The sequence below is a fragment of the Phocoena sinus genome, chromosome 3 (genome assembly GCF_008692025.1).
Source record: "Phocoena sinus isolate mPhoSin1 chromosome 3, mPhoSin1.pri, whole genome shotgun sequence".
NCBI classification, from domain to species: Eukaryota; Metazoa; Chordata; class Mammalia; order Artiodactyla; family Phocoenidae; genus Phocoena; species Phocoena sinus.
The window spans coordinates 5,708,266-5,731,011 of record NC_045765.1 but is presented as its reverse complement, the minus strand read 5'-3'; the positions used below and the strand labels follow the sequence as shown (position 1 = coordinate 5,731,011).

Genomic DNA, 22,746 nt, shown 5'->3' with positions numbered 1-22,746 from the left:
AAGATGTTTTAATAATGAAACATTAGACAAGATGGACTTAATTGATATTTATAGGGCATTCCATCCAAAAACAACAGAAAACACTTTCTTCTCAAGTGCTCATGGAACATTCTCCAGGATAGATCATATCTTGGATCACAAATCAAGATTTGGTAAATTTAAGAAAATTGAAATTGTATTAGGTATCTTTTCCAACCATAATGCTATGAGACTAGATATCAATTACAGGAAAAAAACTCTAAAAAAATACAAACACATGGAGGCTAAACAATACACTACTAAATAACCAAGAGAAAAAAAAAATAATAACCAAGAGATCACTGAAGAAATCAAAGAGGAAATCAAAAAACACCTAGAAACAAATGACAATGAAAACACGATGACCCAAAACCTATGGGACACAGCAAAAGCAGTTCTAAGAGGGAAGTTTATAGCAATACAATCCTACGTCAAGAAACAAGAAAAATCTCAGATAAACAACCTAACCTTATACCTAAAGCAATTAGACAAAGAAGAACAAAAAAACCCCCAAAGTTAGCAGAAGGAAAGAAATCATAAAGATCAGATAGGAAATAAATGAAAAAGAAATTAAGGAAACAATAGCAAAGATCAATAAGACTAAAACCTGGTTCATTGAGAAGATAAACAAAATTGACAAACTGTTAGCCAGATTCATCAAGAAAAAAGAGAAGACTCAAATCAATAGAATTAGAAATGAAAAAGGACATGAAACAACTGACATTGCAGAAATACAAAGGATCATGAGAGATTACTACAAGCAACTATATGCAAATAAAATGCACAACCTGGAAGAAACGGACAAATTCTTAGAAAAGCACAACCTTCCAGACTGAACCAGGAAGAAATAGAAAACATAAACAGACTAATCACAAGCACTGAAATTGAAACTGTGATTAAAAATCTTCCAACAAACAAAAGCCCAGGACCAGATGGCTCCACAGGCGAATTCTATCAAACAATTACAGAAGAGCTAACACCTATCCTTCTCAAACTCTTCCAAAATACAGCAGAGGGAGGAACACTCCCCAACTCATTCTACGAGGCCACCATCACCCTGATACCAAAACCAGACAAAGATGTCACAAAGAAAGAAAACTATAGGCCAATATCACTGATGAACATAGATGCAAAAATCCTCAACAAAATACTAGCAAACAGAATCCAACAGCACATTAACTCATGATCAAGTGGGATTTATCCCAGGAATGCAAGGATTCTTCAATATATGCAAAACAATCATTGTGATACACCATATTAACAAACTGAAGGAGAAAAACCATATGATTATCTCAATGGATGCAGAGAAAGCTTTCGACAAAATTCAGTACCCATTTATGATAAAAACTCTCCATAAAGTAGGCAAAGAGGGAACCTACCTCAACAAAATAAAGGCTATATATGACAAACCCACAGCCAACATCGTTCTCAATGGTGAAAAACTGAAACCATTTCCTCTAAGATCAGGAACAAGACAAGGTTGCCCACTTTCATGATGATTATTCAATGTAGTTTTGGAAGTTTTGGCCACAGCAATCAAAGAAAAAGAAATAAAAAGAATCCAAATCGAAAAGAAGAAGTAAAACTGTCACTGTTTGCCGCTGACATGATACTATACATAGACAGTCCTAAAGATGCTACTAGAAAACTACTAGAGCTAATCAATGAATTCGGTAAAGTAGCAGGATACAAAATTAATGCACAGAAATCTCTTGCATTCCTATACACTAATGATGAAAAATCCGAAAGAGAAATTAAGGAAACACTCCCATTTACCACTGCAGCAAACAGAATAAAATACCTAGGAATAAACCTACCTAAGGAGACAAAAGGCCTGTATGCAGTAAACTATACGATACTGATGAAAGAAATTAAAGATGATACAAACAGATGGAGAGACACACCATATTCTTGGACTGGAAGAATCAACACTGTGAAAATGACTATATTACCCAAAGCAATCTACAGATTCAATGAAATCCCTATCAAACTACCAATGGCATTTTTCACAGAACTAGAACAAAAAATTTCACAATTTGTACGGAAACATAAAAGACCCCGAATAGCCAAAGTAATCTTGAGAAAGAAAAATGGAGATAGAGGAATCAGGCTCCCTGACTTCAGACTATACTACAAAGCTACAGTAATCAAGACAGTATGGTACTGGCACAAAAACAGAACTATAGATCAATGGAACAGGATAGAAAGCCCAGAGATAAACCCCCACACAAATGGTCACCTTATCTTTGATAAGGTGATAAGGTGATAAGAATATACAGTGGAGAAAAGACAGCCTCTTCAATAAGTGGTGCTGGGAAAACTGGACAGCTACATGTAAAAGAATGAAATTAGAACACCTCCTAACACCATACACAAAAATAAACACAAAATGGATTACAGACCTAAATGTAAGGCCAGACACTATAAAACTCTTAGAGGAAAACATAAGCAGAACACTCTATGACATAAATCACAGCAAGATCCTTTTTGACCCACCTCCTAGAGTAATGGAAACAAAAACAAAAATAAACAAATGGGACCTAATGAAACTTAAAAGCTTTTGCACAGCAAAGGAAACCATAAACAAGATGAAAAGACAACCCTCAGAATGGGAGAAAATATTTGCAAACGAAGCAAATGACAAAGAATTAATCTCCAAAATATACAAGCAGGTTGTGCAGCTCAATATCAAAAAAAAAACCAAACAACCCAATCCAAAAATGGGCAGAAGACCTAAATAGACATTTCTCCAAAGAAGATATACAGATTGCCAACAAACACATGAAAGGATGCTCAACATCACTAATCATTAAAGAAACGCAAATTGAAACTACAATGAGGTATCACCTCACACCTGTCAGAATGGCCATCATCAAAAAATCTACAAACAATAAATGCTGGAGAGGGTGTGGAGAAAAGGGAACCCTCTTGCACTGTTGATGGGAATGTAAATCGATAGAGTCACTATGGAGAACAGTATGGAGGTTCCTTAAAAAGCTAAAAATAGAACTACCATACAACCCTGCAATTCCACTACTGGGCATATACCCTGAGAAAACCATAATTCAAAAAGAGTCATGTACCACAATGTTCATTGCAGCTCTATTTACAATAGCCAGGACATGGAAGCAACCTAAGTGTCCATTGACAGATGAATGGATAAAGAAGATTGGCACATATATACAATGGAATATTACTCAGCCATAAAAAGAAACGAAATTGAGTTATTTGTAGTGAGGTGGATGGACCTAGAGTCTGTCGTACAGAGTGAAGTAAGTCAGAAAGAGAAAAACAAATACCATATGCTAACACATACATACGGAATCTAAAAAAAAAAAAAGGTTCTGATGAACCTAGGGGCAGGACAGGAATAAAGACGCAGACGCACAGAATGGACTTGAGGACACGGGGAGGGGGAAGGGTAAGCTGGGACGAAGTCAGAGAGTGGCATTGACATATATAAAACTACCAAATGTAAAATGGATAGCTAGTGGGAAGCAGGTGCATAGCACAGGGAGATTAGCTCGGTGCTTTGTGACCACCTAGAGGGGTGGGATAGGGAGGGTGGGAGGGAGATGCAAGAGGGAGGGGATATGGGGATATATGTATACGTATAGCTGATTCACTTTGTTGTACAGCAGAAACTAACACAACATTGTAAAGCAATTATACTCCAATGAAGATGTTAAAAAACAAATTTAGAACAGGACGAAATGAATACTATGTTAACGTTATACTTTCAGGGGTCAGTGGGATTTCTCTGATTTCTTTTGGACATTTTTATTCCTTAATACCTTCAAACTTGCACCTCTCCCCACAAAAAGAAACAAAATACATACTGCCTAATTTTATGCGCTTACTGCTCAAATGTTACCTATGTTAAACATAAATATCACAGTGAGTGACAGAGAGGAGGGGAGTTGCCTGAGACCATAAAGTACTGAGATGGATTCTTGGCAATGACCTCGCTGAAATCTCACAGGAATCTGTTAAAACCGGGGAGCAGAATAAGCACGATGTGGCCCATCCATACAATGGAATATTATTCAGCCTTACAAAGGAAAGAGATTCTGCCACAGGGATGAACCTTGAAAACATCACGCTTGGTAAACTAAGACAGTCACAAAGCGACAACTATCCCCATTTACACGAGGTGTCTGGAATAAGTAAGTTCATAGACAGAAAGACAGTAGGACAGAAGTTCCCAGCTGCTGGAGACGGGGAAAGAACGGGAGTGACTGCTAATGGGGATGGCGTTTCTTTCTGGGGTAATGAAAACAGCCTAAAATTGACTGTGATGGTTGCACATCCTTTTGGTATACACTAAAATCCACTGCATGGCACACTTTATATGGGTGACTGGTAAGGTATGTGAATTATTGAGCCCTTCTTGAGCGAGGACCGAGGGAGCAACCCTAGCGCCCCACTCCCCTTTCCCACACGCCTTCGGGAAGAGCGCTACCCCAGGGCAAATGGCCCAGAGAACCGCAGGACATGGGATAGCCCACAGCCAAACTCCTGGTCACTTGGGCGGCGGTTCGCTCCATGGCCAGTTCTTATGGGATAGAACAGAAAGGCCACTGCCGGGCCCAGGAGGGCTCTCGGGGCCAAGTCACCAGACGAGGTCACACTGACCCCATCCCTCCCACCCCGCCCTTACCTTGGAAGTCCCTCAGCCTCATGGCGCGGGCCTCAACCACCTTCCTCTCCTCCTCGGCCTCGCTGTAGGGGCCCTCCTCCTCGTCCGGGCAGCTGCAGGGAGAGAGGACAGATGGGCAAGCACGCTCCATGGACTGGCTGCCTCTGAAACAGCACTGAGGTCTGCCTGCAGGCCCGGCTGCAAAGAGCATCTCTGATGTGCTGAGAGATTTAGTTTGTTAATGGTCAACCGTGCAGGACAGAAACACAGCCGTCGGCAAGCATCCAGTCTCAAAGTGTCAGGACGTAACCGGCCACAGGTTTCAAATGTCTTGCAGGGTGTGGGGGGTGGAGGAGACAGAGCAGTTCCTTCCCTGGGGACCTCCCAGCTACAGGACGCTGCAAGGCCAGCAGAGCCGAAGTTGAGGACTGAGGGGGCTCGAAGAAGACGAAAGCTTTGAGAAGCTTCTGGGCATAAAGGGAGGGAGCAGCAGGCTGGGGGTGGGGGCTGGACCACCGTCTGTCGGTGGCAGGAGCCAGGCATCACTCAAAGCCACAGGGCTGGGATCCTGAGGTGTCCCCTGGCCTGAGGAGGAAGGACAGCCCCCTGTGTCAGGTGGACAGCCCACCAATACAGAGCTGCAGGCCCCGCATCCTCCAGCCACAGACATCTGGGCCTTTTTAGCCGTTGTCGGAAGGGGCTGAATGGCGTCTTCTGTCTGCCCTTAGATGAAGGGACGGACAGAGCACCGAGGTGGAATGACAGGGAGGGGAAAAGCGAAGGGGTCTTCCGCCTGCGACCCCCGGCACCCTCGCAGGCGCTCCAAGGTCTCTGCTGATTAAGCCAGCCACCAAAGCCATGGGCACAGCCGTCAGTGGAGGGAAGGCCCACCCAGGCCCCTCTCACCTCTCCACGGCCCTTCGGATGTGAGCCATCCAGGTGTTCCTGTCCTCCTTGGAGCTGGTGTAGATCTCGTACATCTCGGGCCCGTGCAGGGAGGCGCTGATCAGAAACATGGCTTTCTCCTCGTTGGCCACCTCCCTCACGATGAGCTTTTGCAGCGAGATGATGGGGCGCTTGGAGTCCTGCACAGGTGGGACGGGGCGGGGAGGGTCACTCTGTACCTGGCCTACAGCCGTGGAGCCGTGAGTCGGCGGGGAAGGGGACTTGGGGGGGAACGGGGGAGGCGTGTACCCTGCTTATCCTCCAACAATTCAAAGCAGAAAGATTTTGCCACCTGGGGGAGACGGCCACTACCGCGATGATATCCTCACATCCTTTTCATGTGCTTGTTCAACGTGCTTAGAGAATGTTTTATAATTGCTAACGCACGTACACTGTGTAAGCTCAGAAGATACAAGGGCAGGCAGTCTGTGATGACAAATACATCTCCCTCCCGGCCGTGCGCCCCAAACCAGCCCGTATTCCCGATCTGTGGGGTGCCCGACAAGAGACAATGCCCTGACCGACCAGTAAAAGGCGCAATTCTAACTGGCTGTTATGGGCTACACTGCACCCCCCATGCCCCACTAAATCCAGATGCCGAGGTCCTAATGTGACGGGATTTGGAGACAGGGTCTTTAAAAAGGTGATTAAGTTAAAGCGAGGTCATGAGGTCATGAGGTCTGACCCAAAAGGACTGGTGTCTTTCTGAGGAGAGGCAGTCAGGACACAGACACACAGACACACACACAGAGGGCAAGCAGGGGAGGCCATGGGGAGCAGATGGCACAGCAGGTCATAGATGTTGCATCACCCCCGTGAGCGAACACACAGCACACACAAGGTGGGCTGGCGTCAGGGTGAGACCACCGTTGGGCAAGACAGCGTGACCTATTTCTGGAAACTTCTTGAGAAGCTAGTTTCAGTTCCTGGGAAAGGGGCGAGACTCTGGAGTTGAGTGACAAAGGCCACCTTCCTCTCCAGGTGAACCCAGAGGCAAATGGGTTCGCGGAGCCCCCCCCCACGGCAGGCACCCACGGGTCACCCAGGCGAGCAGGGGCGGAGGCCGTGTCCCCGGTGGACGTGGGCCGGGTGGGATGGGCGGAATCCCAGCCTGACTCCAAGCCCTCCGTCCGCACGGAGCTCCCGGCCAGCTTGGCTCCCGTGACGCGGCTGTGCTGGGACCAGCATGCCGTGGGGCCGACGTGGTCATAGCTCCCAGGGCAGTGGCTGCCTGCGTGTGCATCCTCAGCGATGCACTAGCTCCCCGGGAAGGAGGGACAGGCTCTTCCGGCGAGGTTGCCCGGGCCTGTGAGGGCCCAGGCGCCTGCGAGGGGAAGGGCCACGGAAGCACAGAGCCCGGGCGGAACTGGGCAAGATTTTGGCATGACCCTGAAGCCGCCTCAGGCCACTGGACAGGAGCCCATTCAGTCCCCCCGTCCCCAGCCCGTGCAGGCAGCTTTCAAGCAGCCCTTTCTGCGAAGGGACGGGACACGTACCACGGAAGCAAAGACGTATTTTTGATCCTTTTCTTGTAGCAGGAGAAGCACGTCCGTCAACAGGACAGCAAGGACATCTAAGGGGAGAACGCAGAAGGACACATCTTACAGGGTCCCGCCGGGCAGACGTGGAATCCCAGGCCGGCGCCACAGCCCGAGGGCGCCCTTCAACCTGACCCCACCCCATCACCCTCCTGGTTTCAGCTTTTAACGCCGAGCCCCTGGACGCTCGTGTCCTGCTCCCTGCCGTAGCAAAACTCTCGTGCCCGCATGCCCGAGCTTCCTGGTGGTGGCAGGCTCGGAGCCTTGTCCCTGTAGGGACATGGTGCGGTGACCCGCCCGGCAGAGCTGGTGCACGTGGGTGCACATCCTGAGCTGTGTTTCCAACAGGAGCGCTCGCGCTGCGGGAAGCAAAGATACCTCCTCCTCGGGGAGCTTGTTCAGACACCCCATCCCAACGAGACCACCTCTCCTCACGGAACTCTCTCGCGCTGCAGCCTGCTGGGATCCTCTAAAGCACTTACTGTGCTTTTCACTGTTTTTGTGTTTACTTCTCTCCTTCTGCCCACCGACTGGAGCCCCACGTGGGCAGGGGCCTCTGCCACCCGCCTCGGTGCCTGGCACGCAGGGGGTGCTCAACTGTAGACTATCTTTTGGCTGCTCGCCTGCTCAAATTAAGAACAAGCACATCCTAGTCGTGTGGGTGTGCTAGGTGGTCGCGTGGCTACCTGCGACACCCCCCAAAGATCTTTAAAGGGGCTGATGCCAGTGGACAGGTTAGGATGTTTCTAGAGGCTCATGAAACACACAGGAAACTCAGGGATGAGCCCCGGGCGCTCTCTGGTCTGGAACCACACCACGGATCTTGAAAGTAGGGCGTGGAGCTCACCCCGAACAGCGGCCGGGACGCTGGGGGCCACAGAGGTCCGTGGCCCAGGTGGCATCCTCTACCCTGACTGGGGCCTGGGACTGTTGTTTAGAACCCTGGGGCCTCTGCTAAATCTGGGGTGTCCTGATACCCTGGCTTTCTGTTCAGGAGTCAAGGACTCAGTGTGCCCTCTTCACCCGGTGGCCTTCCCTGTGTGCACCACACCATCTCAACCACCGGACACAGAGCGTGCTGGTAGGACCACCTCCACCTCGTTCCTGCTCTACTTCTGTGCTCGACCTGACTCAGCAGGTAACCTCCCTTCAGCCGCGAAGCAGCCAGGCTGCAGTGGCTCTGTGCCAGCTGGTGCCCATCAATCCAAAATGGTGCTCACTCATCCAGGAAGGTGCCCAAGACTCCAAGGTGGTGCCATCAACCCAGGATGGCATCCAGCAGAGGTGACTGGAGCGGGACTTTACCTTTTAGGCGCCCGGACGTGGTCTTCCAGCACAGCGTGCCCTCCAGGTGGAGCTGCCGCTGTAGCATGTCCTCCTTGCGGAAGGTCAGCCCATTCTTGAGCTTGCTGGAGGACTTGAGGTCCATCTTCCCCGCGATCTCCCTGAGGCGCTGGCCTTTCTCACACTCGCTGACCCTGGCGTCCACTTGCGAGATGATGCCTTTGATGAGGTTCAGGGCCTGGGTCAGGTCTTTGTGGTCCTCGGAGTCAGCTGCCACACACAGCAGAATTAGCGCTTTCCTTGGTCTGCGTCCACGAACACGATGGAGGCGGACAGGCTATGGGGTCGAGGAGGTGTGTCCCGAGGCCACTGCTCAGAGGACCCTCGAGAATCACCTTCCAACTCGAATTTCCTGAGATGTAAACGCTTCTCCAAAGTAAACGTGACAGCCCAGCGTTTGGTTTTCACCAAGACAGAGCTTCTGTCGAATGCAGAAGCTGAGGTGCAAATCAAGTGGCAAGAACGGCCCCTGCATAACTCCGCCGGCCATTCCTCGGTAAACAGACTCCCCCCTGCCCTCCAGCTCTCCATAAAAGACTCCCTCCACCTCTGGCCATTACCAAGGGCTGGCTCCTCCCACTCCAGGGGCTCTGCTTTCACGGCAGGAGAACTTTGTGCATTCTCCCACCACCCAAATCCCCTGGAGGTAAGGGAGGTGCGGTCAGCACTGCCCTGGCCTCCGGGAACCCCCGGCTGGGCTACATGCCCTTCCTCTCTGCCCTCCACGGCACCAGGCACGTGACACGGAGGTCACCTCTGGGCCTGTGTGGGTCACCCAGGGGTGACCTTAGCAAGGGCTCTGCCTGTCTTTTCATCCACTCTCCAATACTGACTGAGGGCTGCTCCAGCCCAGACTGTGCGGGGACTGGGGGGGTAACGGCAGGCGAGACCAGGCACCCTAGCACCCAGCACAGTGGACTCTGCAAGGTGGCAGCTCAGTTAGTGACTGCCGAGCCCAGCTGAATCCAGAGAACCAGGGACAGATCGCAGAGTGGATTATCTAACCCGCTATTAGAATAGGTGGTGGGGAGACACAGACCCTCCTCGCCACCAAGCACCTAAGGGCAAGACAGGAGAACTACCATACCTTCCGTGTTCTGAATAATACGCTCCACCAGCACGGGGTACTTAGTTATACGCTGCGTGACCAGAAGGATACACTCCTGCACGCCGAGCCGCCTCACGATGGAGAAGTTGCCGATTCTCTATGAAATGGAGAAAACAAAGGCATGCTGCGTGGGTGTCTAATCTCCTGCCACATCAGTTCACAGTCAGATAGCGAGTGATATCCAGTTCACGGTCCCTTTTCGGCTTACGGGGACCTTTTCCTGGCCGCTTTGCAGGTACTTGAAAGCAGGGACTGCCTGCTGTATACAGAAAGGCCACACAGGCAGAGGCAGCCTCACCTGCTATAAAATGTGGGCCCCCACAGAACCCATTAGGAAGAAACCAGCCGGGGGCCGGGGGAGTGAGTGGGGGGTGGTTGTGGGAATCGCCTGGAGAGCTGTCCACGTGCACACACACATGCGCAGACCCTAACCCTGCTGACGGCCGTCGGGACCCTCCAGACGCGGCTGGGCCGGTGCTCTCTGAACTGGCTCCCTGGTGGCTGCTGGTGCACGCTTCTGGCTAAGAGCCTAAGAAGTGGTCACCTGAAGTCACTTTTTTTTCCCAGCCACGTCATGTGGCTTGTGGGATCTTAGTTCCCTGACCAGGGATTGAACCTGGGCCCGCGGCAGTGAAAGTGCCAAGTCCTAACCACTGGACTCAGGCCCCCAAACGACCCTCTCCTTTTCACATCTATCCACTGCCAGGATAATGCAGTGAAAGTTAAAAAAAAAATTTTTTTTTTTTTTGGCCACACCTCGTGGCGTGCAGGGTCTTAGTTCCCCGACCAGGGATCGAACCCGTGCCCCCTGCAGTGGAAGCGCGGGGTCTTAACCACTGGACCGCCAGGGAAGTTCCCTGGGGTGAAATTTAACAACCCTGCATCCTTAACTCTAGACCTTTAGTTGCTGGACATCACTTCAGGGTAGAGTCCTTGGGGTACAGGCTGCAGGTGTGGAGCTGTTGTGGGGTGCAGGCGCCCGGCAGCCTTGACCCAGGAGTGCCTCCCAGGATGCGGGGGGACGGGGTCTTGCCCGACTACTGACTCAGCTCCTGGGCCCTGAGCACTTGCACACTGCTGGGCAGAAAGAAGACAGGTGTGGGTCATTCCACGGGCTGCGGGGGATGCACGGGGACCAGACAGGGGAGGAGGTGATGAAAGGACACAGGCTTAGAAGAAGGCAGGCCTTGCATCTGCTGGAGAATCCGAGGCAGAGCGGGTGGCTCTGGAGGGCCGGTTCCCGGGGCAGGGCGGCCCCTTGCGAGGACGCTCGTGTCCGCTCAACGGTCTGAGGACCCATGGTCATCCATTGAGGGGCATCTCAGGGGCCACCCTGCTGCGGCAGGAACAAAACCCTAGGCCTGCTTTGCTTTACACCCGGGGACTCTCCAGAGCTTTCACCACTGTGCTCTGAATTGAGTTTGTGGTTAAAAATGAGACAGAACCTTGAAAAATCACTGCCTCATAACAAGTTGTTTATAATCCCAACCTCTCCAAAAGCCTACAGTTCGGGGGGGGGGGGGGGGCGGGGGGGGGGAGGGGGAGGAGGGGGAGGGGAACAACCTATTGCAAAGAGGATACTTCTTTTTTTTTTTAAATTTAAAAATTTTTTGGCCGTACCGTGCAGCACGCAGTATCTCAGTTCCCTGATCAGGGATCAAATCCGTGCCCCCTGCATTGGAAGCGTGGATGCTTAACCACTGGACTGCCGGGCAAGTCCGGAGGATATGTTTTTAATTAAAAATAAATACCTTTTTTTTTTTTTTTTTTTTTTTTTTTTACCTTGATCAAGTTCTGAAATTTCTTGTTTTGCTGCAACAGCAACTTGTAGTGACTGACGGCTTCGTTGTGGCCGCTACAGAAGACGCCGTATTTTTCTTTCATTCTCTCCCCGTTTTCACCTGAAAACTGAAGAGAGGCCGTGGAGGCGTTACCAGAAGGAAACACAAAAACCACCAGGGAATGTTTTCCCCTCATTCGCCTGACGCTGCTAAAACGCAGATTGACTTGACTTGGGATTTCACTTTCTTGTCTGGCTCGCTGGCACCCAAACAGAGAAATGCTTCAGTACGTGGTGTCTCGGCACAAGGTACCGAGAGGGAAAAGGAGAAAACGTCTACACGTCACAGGTGCTTGTAAAACATCCCGAAATCCGAGAAGGAAAAAGAAATTTAAGTGGAAGAATGTTAGAAAAATTCAAAAGCGAATGGCGTCTTCTTCTCATGAATCCTTGGGATGCTCCAGGTACTCCGAGGGCAGACGAGGGGTCCTGCGTCCCCTCTGTCAATCTCGGTCTTGGCCCAGAAGTCCACTCAGAAGTCAGCTCAGGGTCAACGGCCCTACCATGGATGGCTCTGGTCCAAAAACCAAACAGCCGTCGAGACCAAAAAAAATGAAAGCCAGCCAACCAACCAAACAAAAGCCCAGAACACCCACTGGATAGTGTCTAGACCAGTGCGTTCGCCGTTTAGGTCTCTGTGTTTCTAGGCTGGTGGCAGGACGCGTGGCTGTTAAGGGGCCGGGACTGAAGTCCTCGGGGGCTGGGGCTCCCAGGAAGTGGGGGGCATGTTCTTTCTGCATTGGAAGGAAAGAGACGGGGCAGGGGCTGGTCCAGGCCCTGAGCCGCCCTGGCCGCGCCCACCTGCTGTACCAGGAGGTCCCCGATCTTCTGGACGATGTAGTTGCGGTCACTGCCCTCCTCCAGGGACTCCTGACGGCGCTCCTTCAGCCGAGAAAGGAAGTGGCCGTGCACCTCCAGCAGGTCGTCTGCGCCCGGGAAGAGGAGGCTGACGGCCTTGGGGCTGAACTGCAGCTCCTCCCGCAGGGCCCTGGAGTAGACCTTCAGCATGATCTTGAGCGTCCGCACGTGGTGGGCCTCCGTCTGCATCAGCTCTGCAGGGACAGGGATGCGGGACTTAGTGGTGTGGGGCCAACACCCCGGCTCGGTTCTCCCTTGTCCCACAATGGGCCAGGCCGCTTCTCAGGTTTCCACGAAGCCCTCGCCCTGGTGGTCTCACAGCCCAGGGGCCAGGCTTCCTGTCCTCCCCGACCCAGCAGTGCTGGGGGCCCAGCTTAAGGGGACAGCGAGGGGTGGAAGGATATCAGGAAAGAGAGGACCCGATGTGCGCTGGGACCTCAAATGCACAGGAGGGGTTCCTGCCTAATATTAACCGAAGATGTTTCCAGGCTGTTTGAAACAAGAAGACTGTTCTGACCAACACCCCTCCCTGGGATGTGAAACCTGCATGTCAGAGACCTGCCCCAGACTATAACTGATGGGAAAAGTGGAGCTCCAGGGAGGATTTTAATTCACTGTTAAAGGCAAAGAAAGATTCGATTTTGTGATGGAGCTCCTCTGCCGTTTAAGTCAAGGCCTTGAAGTTGCTAGAGATGAAACAGAAGTCAGTGGCGCCGGCGGGGGCCAGGGTCGCCAGCCACAGGGCTGGAAGGACTCTGCACTTGCCCAGCAGCGGAGACAGCATGACACAGGGCTGCCCAGAGGGAAGCGACGGACTGCACTGCCCACCCCCCCACCCCAGGCAGGACTCCTGGCTGGGCTCAGGCTCTCCTCTCCACCCACACCCCAACCTGCTCTGGCCCTGGCAGGGAGCTCAGTGTGCAAAACATGGAAGGCAGTTGAGTGTCCACTGGTGAGTGGACACCACTGAGCAGTGCTGGGGGCCTGGAGGGACCCAAGGGGGGCACCCAGCCCAGGGATGGGCGGTGCCTGGGAGATGTGGTTTCCATGGTGACTGCAACATCCCATCTAAGGACAGCGGCTGCCCTCGGCCAGGTTTTCCAACAGCCGGTGGGAAGGGGCGCCCACCCCGGAGCAGCGCTACAGTCACATGCAGAGAGGGACCTGCCTCCAAAACCTCCACCACGCCCGGGCCTGTCTGTGGTCACCAGGGATGGCTGGGATGGGCCCAGGAGGTCTTCTCTCCCGGGGTCACCAGCAAAGTAAGGACGAGTCAGGACTGGGCATTCGGCCATTCCTGTCCTCGGGGACTGGTTCTCACAAAGCCCCGTCTGGCCACCTCCTTCCCGGCCCGGAAGGCAGGGCTACCCTGGGGCAGTAGGTGGAGTGGGCCACACGGTCTCAGGGAGGGTCAGCAGTGGAGCCCTGGCTCCCAGATGGAATTAATAAATTAAAAAAAAAAAATCAAGAAGAAGAGGGAGGAGGGGTAGGAAGTGAAGGGCTGGCGTGGCAGGCCTCCTTACCATAGAGCACATCCTGCCTTTTCACCACCTCCCTCTTCTGTTTCTTCACATATGCGGGGTCCACGGAGAGGCTCCAGGACTCAGCCTCGAACTCGTGGGCATCTGCTTCGATCTCACGCCTCAGCGAGGCAGTGTAGGGGTCTGAGGGAAGGATAGGAGGCCGCTGCTCAGGGGCCCGGGGCCTTGGCAGGCTTGGGGCTGCCCCTGCCCATGCCGCCTGGACGCCCGGATGTGGGTCCCGGCGCCTCCCAGTGAATGGAGACCACCTGACACCCGAGAAAGAATCGAGGTGACGGTACCTTCTATAAAGATGGAGTCAGCGTTCAAAGATGTAAGTGAAAGAGAGTCATCGGCTGCCTGCTTGAACTTCAGAGACACTGTGTCGGTTTCATCCATCTCTCCTGTGACTGGTCTAAATGGAAATCATAAAACCACTCATTTAAAAAAACTGCATTACACACACACACACACACACACTCTACAAAGGCAACTCACGTTATTACTCAATCTGATTAGATACTATTTGAGAACTTTCTGGCTATCAACGTAAGCCTTAACTCACAGATCATTCTGAAAATTAGGAGACTATCTGTCAATGTGACATCAGGTCTTCCATCAAAACTGCCTGTTTTTGGGGGGAGTACAGTTGATGTACAATGTTATATTAGTTACAGGTGTATAACATAGTGATTCACAATTTTTAAAGGTTATACTCCATTTACACTTATTAAAAAACACTGGCGATATTCCCTGTGTTGTATAATATACCCGTGTAGTTTATCTATTTTATTTTTTAAAATAAATTTATTTATTTAATTTATTTATTTTTGGCTGCGTTGAGTCTGTTGCTGTGCACGGGCTTTCTCTAGTTGTGGCGAGCAGGGGCTACTCTTCGTTGCAGTGCTTGGGCTTCTCACTGTGGTGGCTTCTCTGTTGCGAAGCACGGGCTCTAGACATGAGGGCTTCAGTAGTTGTGGCACGCGGGCTCAGCAGTTGTGGCTCATGGGCTCTAGAGCGCAAGCTCAGTAGTTGCGGCACACGGGCTCAGTTGCTCCACAGCATGAGGGATCTTCCCGGACCAGGGCTCGAACCCATGTCCCCTGCACTGGCAGGCAGATTCTTAACCACTGTGCCACCAGGGAATCCCTATCTATTTTATACATAGTAGTTTGTGCCTCTTAATCCCCTGCCGCTATCTTGCCCCTCTCCCCTTCCCTCTCCTCACTGGCAACCACTATTTGTTCCCTATATCTGCCATCAAAACTAACTTTAATCTAATGTTCAAGTACATTCTAAGGGCGCATTCATTATATGCTTCCTTTCCTGGCCACCGGAGCCCTCAGGAACCCCTGGAATTCTTTCTGGCCAGAGTAGGGTGGACACAGCCTCATTGCCACTTGAGATTGGAGGGAGAATCCTTTCTAGAGGAAAAAGAAAATCAGCTCCTTTCCCCACCGACTCATCCAAGGATCACTGCAGTGACATTTTTTTTTTTCTTTTTTACATGAGGTTTTCTACCTGAACGCTGTTGAATGCAATATTACAAGAACCACCTCAAAGTCCTAGGAAAATCGGATTAAGCCATGAATAACAGGACACAAACTTCGCAGCAACCTCAGTGGACTTCCAGCCTCGTCTGGAGGACACAGAGGAGCCCTGTCCAAGGGTCCTTCAAGAGCAGGAAGCAAACTGGCTCCAAATGGCCGAGGACCCCCAGAACACATCATTTTTGAAAAAGGAAAAGGAGTGAATCTCCAAAGCAGGTGTTAACAGCAATCTTGCCGCTTGGTGGGGCTCTCCCCAACACACCCCCCACCCCCGCCACCGAGGGTCTTCTTCCGGAGAGGCTACCCTCGGGGTCCCTGAGGAACGCCACCTCTGCTCCCTCCCTTCGCCAGCCCCTGAGGGGCTACCCGACTCACCCAAGTCTCGTCCCCGTTCCCGCCGGGCTGGGTACTGGCTGTGGACCCCCCTTCTGCGAGACCGTCATGCCGACATTCCTGGCCAGGCCCGGGCTGCCATCGGACAGGAGGGTGGCCCTCGGGTGCTCCTTCAGGGATGCTGCGACGGAGGCAAAGACAGAGTTGGTGCTGAGGAAGTGGGCAGGGTAGCGGAGGTGGCCCGTCCGGAGGCCCCGCTCTGACTGGGGCCGCAGCACGGACAGAATCTTGGAGGTCAGCAGCTCGTTATCCAGAAAGACGTTCTCGCTCCACTTCCTGGGAAAAGAGCTGTAGAACGAGAGCTCGGGGCGGCCGTGGAGCGAGCTGGCCCCGTCGCTGCTCTTGGAGTGTGCGTTCCCCATGGTCACGCTGGGGGCGCCGAGACCCGGCCAGGCTTTGCCGTTTTTATAGCCCCGGGGGTGATCCTTCTAGAAATGGAAAGCTGCTTCTCGTACTGTATTGGCTGAAGCCTCGGGTATGGATGGCAGGAAGTTGGTCCCCGCTGTGACCGTTTAGTGTGGAAATCGCACAGTATTTTCTCCTCAGGTAAAAAAGGAACAACACGACAACTCCTCCACCCTGTACCTCCATCTTGGTAGGGGGTAAAAAGCAAAGAGCGATTTACATCCACCGCAAAGAGTCTTAAGATAACGGATTGGGAGCTTGTGCCGACATCACACACATCTCAGATTGTAATTAACCTGAGACCGGCTGTCAGGATGATTCTGAGATGCTGAGACCATGGTGTCTCTGGTGTTTGGCCGCACGCGCCACTGTTCCTAATTGCTCTGATAGAATTTGACTCCCAAGGTTGATGAGAGGCCCTGATCCTATATTATAAGGTGATCGTAAACCAACCTAACACACAACAGGAGCCCCGAAGGGTTGTCTGCCCTCATCTGCTAGTTAAGAGTTGGGATATTACTGTTGATGCCAACTACCTCCAGTAGATCATATACTTGAATATGTTCTTCCCCTATGTTATATGTTAATTCATTCGATCCTCTCAATAAATATCAAGGTATGCAATCTTATCTTCACCTTGATAAATAAGGACAGTGAGAATTAAGATATGTACAATGTCCAGTGCCACTTATATTTGATAAATGAAAGCCCATGACATCACTCACAGGACTGCCTGATTCAAATCTGCAATTTTTTTCATACTCGGTACTAGCAAGAATTTGTATGTTCTATTAAGGTCATAATCTACAGACAAGTATTCATCTATTATAATTATACTTGAAGTACATGACTGTACTGGATTTTGGACACATACAACCAAACACATACATACACACACATAACAAAAACAAACAACAACAAAAACAGAAATCTAGCATCAGATTGGATATTGAATAGAAAGGATGTTGAACACAAGTAAGAGACAAAGAGTCAAATTATTTTAAAAAATAATGTGATATTAGAATAAGTGTTTAAAGAATGTGAATGTAATTTTTACCTTTTTAAATTAAAAAATATGTATTGAAAAGAAAAAAAAGAGTTGGAATGTTCAGATGTATTGTACCCACTGATCCTTCCCCATCGATGGAAAGATGCAGCTCTTTGAAAGCCAGGCTGTCATTAATGAAGCTGTTTTTTTTTTTCCCTCCTCCTATTTGACAAGTTGACCATTTAAGTCGAGCCTAGTTGCGACGGGCCGCTTGGCTAATTTATTTATTCTCAGGGTGAAAGCCACATCTGAAAGCTTTGCTCTAAGACAAACAGCAACCTTGAAAAGAAATCTGGGGACGTTCCTGGTGGTCCAGTGGTTAAGACTCTGTGCTCCCAATGCAGAGGACATGGGTTCCATCCCTGGTCAGGGAACTAAGATCCCGCATGCTGAGCAGCATGGCCAAAAAAAAAGAAGAAATCTGTCCAGTGGCCTTCCTGACCCGGCTCCTGGGTCCCTGATGCACCCACCCACCAGTTTCTCTATGTCACACAAGGAAAGTAGTTGGGATTCTGGTTCTGAGCAGCACAGAGACTATGTGATGCCATTTGGTCAGTGCCCTCAAACATCCTGACGTCATGATCATAAACAGCTAACAACAGCTATTATCATAGTAGACAAAGGTGACAAGGCTGTTCGTTCACATACCAACACTCGTTTGCAACGGTGAAAACCATAAATCGAGGCCTCCACGGTCCAGGGCAGGCACTTCCTGGCATTTCTACGCCCAGTGAACTCCACCCAGGCAATTATGATCTGGAGGTACAAATATGGGACAAATGCTAAAATGAAGACTTTGCCCGGCATCCTGGCGCGGCTGACAGATTGTTCCTGTGATCCGAGGTCCTGCCTGAAGTCGGATGGATTCTGCTTTAATCAAACAGCCCACGGGAGGAAAAGTCACCCTAAACACCCTCTAAGAATCACTGGTTCCAGAGAATTTTTCGAAAATGATCGGTAATGCTAAATCTACGAGAAATGGAATTAGATCTTCCTTGGGTGATTAAGACACTTTGAGGTTTTCATGTCTTGGGGGTCATGATTAGGGGCCCCAGGTACAACTGGACTCAAAAGGGTACAAGGGGTAGAATTCCAGCTAAAAGAATGATGAACTAAACGTATGATATAATTTACTTATTCTGATCACTGTCTGCCTCCCCAGTAGAATAGAGGACAGTGCCTCCCACAAAACACGTGCCAAGAAATCACTGTTTCACGGGATTTTATTTAGCCATAAAAAGGAACGAAATTCTGACACTTGCTACAACATGCACGAAATGTGAGGACATGGTGCTCCGTGAAAGAAGTCAGACACAAAAAAGACAAATACCCTCGGATTCCACTTCTAGGAGGTCCCAAAAGGAGTCAGGTTCATAGAGAGAAAAATTAGAATGGGGGGTTCCCAGGGGCTGAGGAAGGGGAATGGGGAGTTTTGTTTAACATGGACAGAGTATCAATTGGGGAAAATGAAGAGAGTTTTGAAGCTGGATGGTGGTAGTGGTTGCCCAACACTGTGAATGTACTTAATGCCACTGGATTGTACTCTGGTTAAACTGGTCAGTTTTATGTTTATGTCTATTTTACCGTTTTTGTTTTTTTTTTTTTTGCTGAATCAAAACCCCACATGTGTTTAGTTATTTATTTTTGGCTGTGTTGGGTCTTCATTCCTGTGCGAGGGCTTTCTCTAGTTGTGGCAAGCGGGGGCCGCTCTTCATCGCGGTGCGCGGGCCTCTCACTATCGCAGCCTCTCTTGTTGAGGAGCACAGGCTCTAGACGCGCAGGCTCAGTAGTTGTGGCTCACGGGCCCAGTTGCCCCGCGGCATGTGGGATCCTCCCAGACCAGGGCTCGAACCCGTGTCCCCTGCACTAGCAGGCAGATTCTCAACCACTGCACCACCAGGGAAGCCCTACCACCGTTTTTTAAAAAAGAAATCATTGTTTATTTAGGGTGATGGAATAGTCCTGCCTCTTGACTGTGGTACTGGTTCCTCACATCTACACCTGGAAAACATTTCACAGATATATACACTCCCCTTTCCCTCACAAGAGTGCAGGTAACAATGAGCAAAACCCAAATAGGGTCTGTCCCTGAGCTGATAACATTGTATCAATGTCTTGGTTTTGCCACTGGGCTATGGTTACGTGAGATGTCAGGAGTGGGGGATGCCTGGTGGAGGGTACACAGGAAGTCTATTTTTACAACTTCTTGTAAGTCTTGAACCACTCCGGAATAAAAAGTTACAGTCAATTCTTGTTATTCGTGGTAGGGACTGAATTAGCTAATACGGAACCACGGCTCCTATGGGAGCTTCTGGCTGCACTTTTGCCAACCATTCATCCTGTAACCTTGTTTTTATGTGTGTTTCTATTGAAAAACGCGTTAGTTAACATATACTGTTGATTCATTGACATTGAACGTGTGTCTGAACGAAGCTGGTCTAACACAGATTTTCTCTGTAAGGCCCACTGTAGCCTTCTTGCGCTTAAGACCACTAGACAGCACTTCAGCGCTATGCTTGGGGGCCCCTTTGCCAAATCACCAACAAAAAGCTCCCCTCCCCACCAAAATAAAGGGCAAAACATGTGGCACCAAATACACTGCAAAAAGGACACGTGTTTGCAGTATGAACTGAAGCAAGAATGCAGGGCACGGCCTGTTCAACCTCAGCTGGGAACGTGCGCCTTCATGATTCACATTTTTCACCGCAAGTGTCTCTGCACGTGACTGTGAAAACACCCCACAAGTACTGATTGGAGGGTTACAAATACATTTTAGCCAGTAGGTGAACTTGCAGAGACAGAATCCTGTATCCATACAATGGAATAGCGCTCATCTAAAGAAGAAATGAGATGCTGAAACACGCTCCCTTATAACTCAGTTAAGGCTGCTCAGCGGGTAAACTCCTGTGAAGGAGGGCTGCCTTTCTGCAGGAGAACAAGCCCAGTGATTTGTAGGTTTCACACCCAGTATGATTTAGTCATGCTGCGCCTGGCTCTGAGACAGACAGGAATCTGTATTTATCCTGCTCTCGTGTTCTCCTAAACCAGACAGCCATGGTGGGGCAGACAGTGGGTGGGGGGTCGCTGGGATCTGGGCTGTGCTGTGCGCACAGCCATCGAACCCGATTCGGAGCTTAATTAGCACCGTCTGCCCACCGCTGAGAGGTGCCATCGATCGGCATGCTCCTGGCCCGCTGCGGCAACCGGTCCACCACAGAGGGGACCCAGAGGAGAGCCAGGAATGACAATGAGAAGTGAACGGTGAAAATGGAAAAAGTTCTTGGCCCAGAGGAAAAAACACACCCGTTCTCAGCCACAGACAGCAGCCTGTTCTCATGATATATATATATTTTTTAAACCTGTTTTGCCTCGGTTTCTTGAAGAGTGGTCTCTGTGAGCAAATCAGATGACTAAGCTGGTGTGACAGCTACAATGATCCCACTTTGGGATTTTACTTGGACAACAGACCCCACGCCACAAAGTTCAGGTTAATAGGGGCTAATTTCTAGCGTACTTAGGCTCCCGAGTGACCTGCAGTCTATAAATCCTCTGATACACAAGCACGACCCCATCAGCCCTTGGGGGAACCTAAGGACCCACGAGGGAAGTCCATGAACAAGACTTGATAGTTAAGAACCTGTTGAAAGTCATTTTTCAAGGAAACTCATTATGACATATCAAGTGACCATCTTAATTGGGCTTAAACTGTCCTTTATAATCTAGAAGCATACTGGCTTCTAGAAACACCAACTTCCAAGCAAGAATTTTATATTCTAACCAACAAGGACCTACTGCATAGCACAGGGAACTATACTCAATATCTTATAATAACCAGTAATGGAAAAAAAATCTGAAAAAGAACATATAGATATATATACGTATAACTGAATCACTTTGCTATACACCTGAGACTAACACAACACTGTCAATCAACTGTACTTCAATTTTAAAAAAAAGAATTCTATATTCTAAATGGCAGATTCCTCCTGCTGCTCGATGGGAAAGTAACTGGAAACATCTTTGGGAGGCAGCTGGGCCCGGGCACAGAGGTCCCTGCAGTTTTCTGCAAAAGGCCACGCAGGGGATTTCCCTGGCGGTCCAGGGCTCCCAATGCAGGCGGCCTGGGTTCGATCCCTGGTTGGGGAACTAGATACTGCGTGCCACAACTAAAGATCCCGCATGCCACAACTAAGAAGTCCGCATGCCGCAACTAAGACCCGGAGCAGCCAGAATAAACAAACAAACAAATAAATAAATATTAAAAACAAAAAAACAAACGAAAAAACCACCAGCCGCCCGGCAGTTTCAAAGGCTTGGCTTCGAAACAGCTGCCCCTTTTCTCATATTTGGTGAGGTCCTAGGCCCCCCTCCCTGCCCCCATTCTTTGTGTCTTCGAAGACTTTTCTCTCAGGCTGCGAGTGCCACCTGTCTCTGGAGAGTTCTAGCAAGCACGGGCTGCGGGCGAGTGTTCGAGAGACAATTAAGAAAATCTGATACCAAATGAAGTTTTCAGTTCACAGTTCCCAGCTTGGCAGCCACCTGGGAATAGACTAAATCAATGCCAAGACAACTCATTGATTTCTCTGCCCTGCTTCAGTTGGATGTTACAAAAGCAAGACAGCATAAAAAAGAAAAAAAAGAAAAATACAGGAGGGGGAAAAAAAAAAACCCCAAACCCCAAACCTTAACCCCATGCCTCAGAGGACAAAGAGAGAAAAAAAAAAAAAGAAGAAAAGAAAAAAAAAAGGCATATTGGGGCTTAGAAGTGTGAGCCAGAAAGAATACTCTTTGTGAACCTGAAATTAAAAAAATACACAAGCCCCCCGCCCACTCCCAAATTACGTCAAACCCAGCAAACACCACTTAAAAAAGAATTGTGGGATCTTCCTGACTGTGTGTGCAGAAGACTTAAAAATCACAAAACAGTATAAAAGTAGAAATAACCTGTACTGCTACCACCCACAGTTAATTGCTTCTGGAATGAAGATTTATACGTTGAGAATTAATGTTTAATAATGAGTGATCTAGAGATCTGTGTTGAAAAATCCCTCATGTATAGCAAAAGGATAATATGGTAGCAAATATATATTTTTGGCGTAAATATCATGCAGGACATGTGGGTTATACCATCAAGCGATATGCTTGCAAATCACTATTCTACAAAATAGTTTGTATTATTCTATGGATAATTCCAGAAGTTAATGCAGAAAGAACCAATGGCCACGTCTGTGGGCATAAAAATGAACCTCAACCTAAACTTCATGCTTTTCACAAACAAGAATTCAAAATGGACCACAGATTTAAACAGAAAATGTAGAACTATAAGACTTTTCAGAGCTAACATAGGAGAAAATCTTCAGGAAATGGGGCTTGGATGGGTGAAAGAGTTCTTTGCTATGACACCAGAAGCCTGATCCACAAAAGAAAAATATATCTTTAAATTGACTTCGTCGTAATTAAAAACATTTGCTTGTGGAAGATCTGTTAAAAGGATGAAAAGATAGGCTACAGAGTGGGAGGAAATATTTTGCAAACGCCTA

The 22,746-nt window shown here is 49.4% G+C and overlaps 1 protein-coding gene across 1 annotated transcript in view; it reads right to left on the bottom strand.

Annotated features, from left to right (window-relative positions):
- ARHGEF18 (Rho/Rac guanine nucleotide exchange factor 18) overlaps window positions 1-22,746 on the bottom strand; it is a 95,826-nt gene that overhangs the window by 10,620 nt on the left and 62,460 nt on the right. The window contains 10 exon segments of the mRNA XM_032628198.1: window positions 4,679-4,770; window positions 5,564-5,742; window positions 7,099-7,175; window positions 8,446-8,694; window positions 9,572-9,689; window positions 11,375-11,500; window positions 12,234-12,484; window positions 13,814-13,954; window positions 14,113-14,225; window positions 15,736-15,874. Coding sequence (XP_032484089.1) covers window positions 4,679-4,770; window positions 5,564-5,742; window positions 7,099-7,175; window positions 8,446-8,694; window positions 9,572-9,689; window positions 11,375-11,500; window positions 12,234-12,484; window positions 13,814-13,954; window positions 14,113-14,225; window positions 15,736-15,874 — 1,485 coding nt within the window.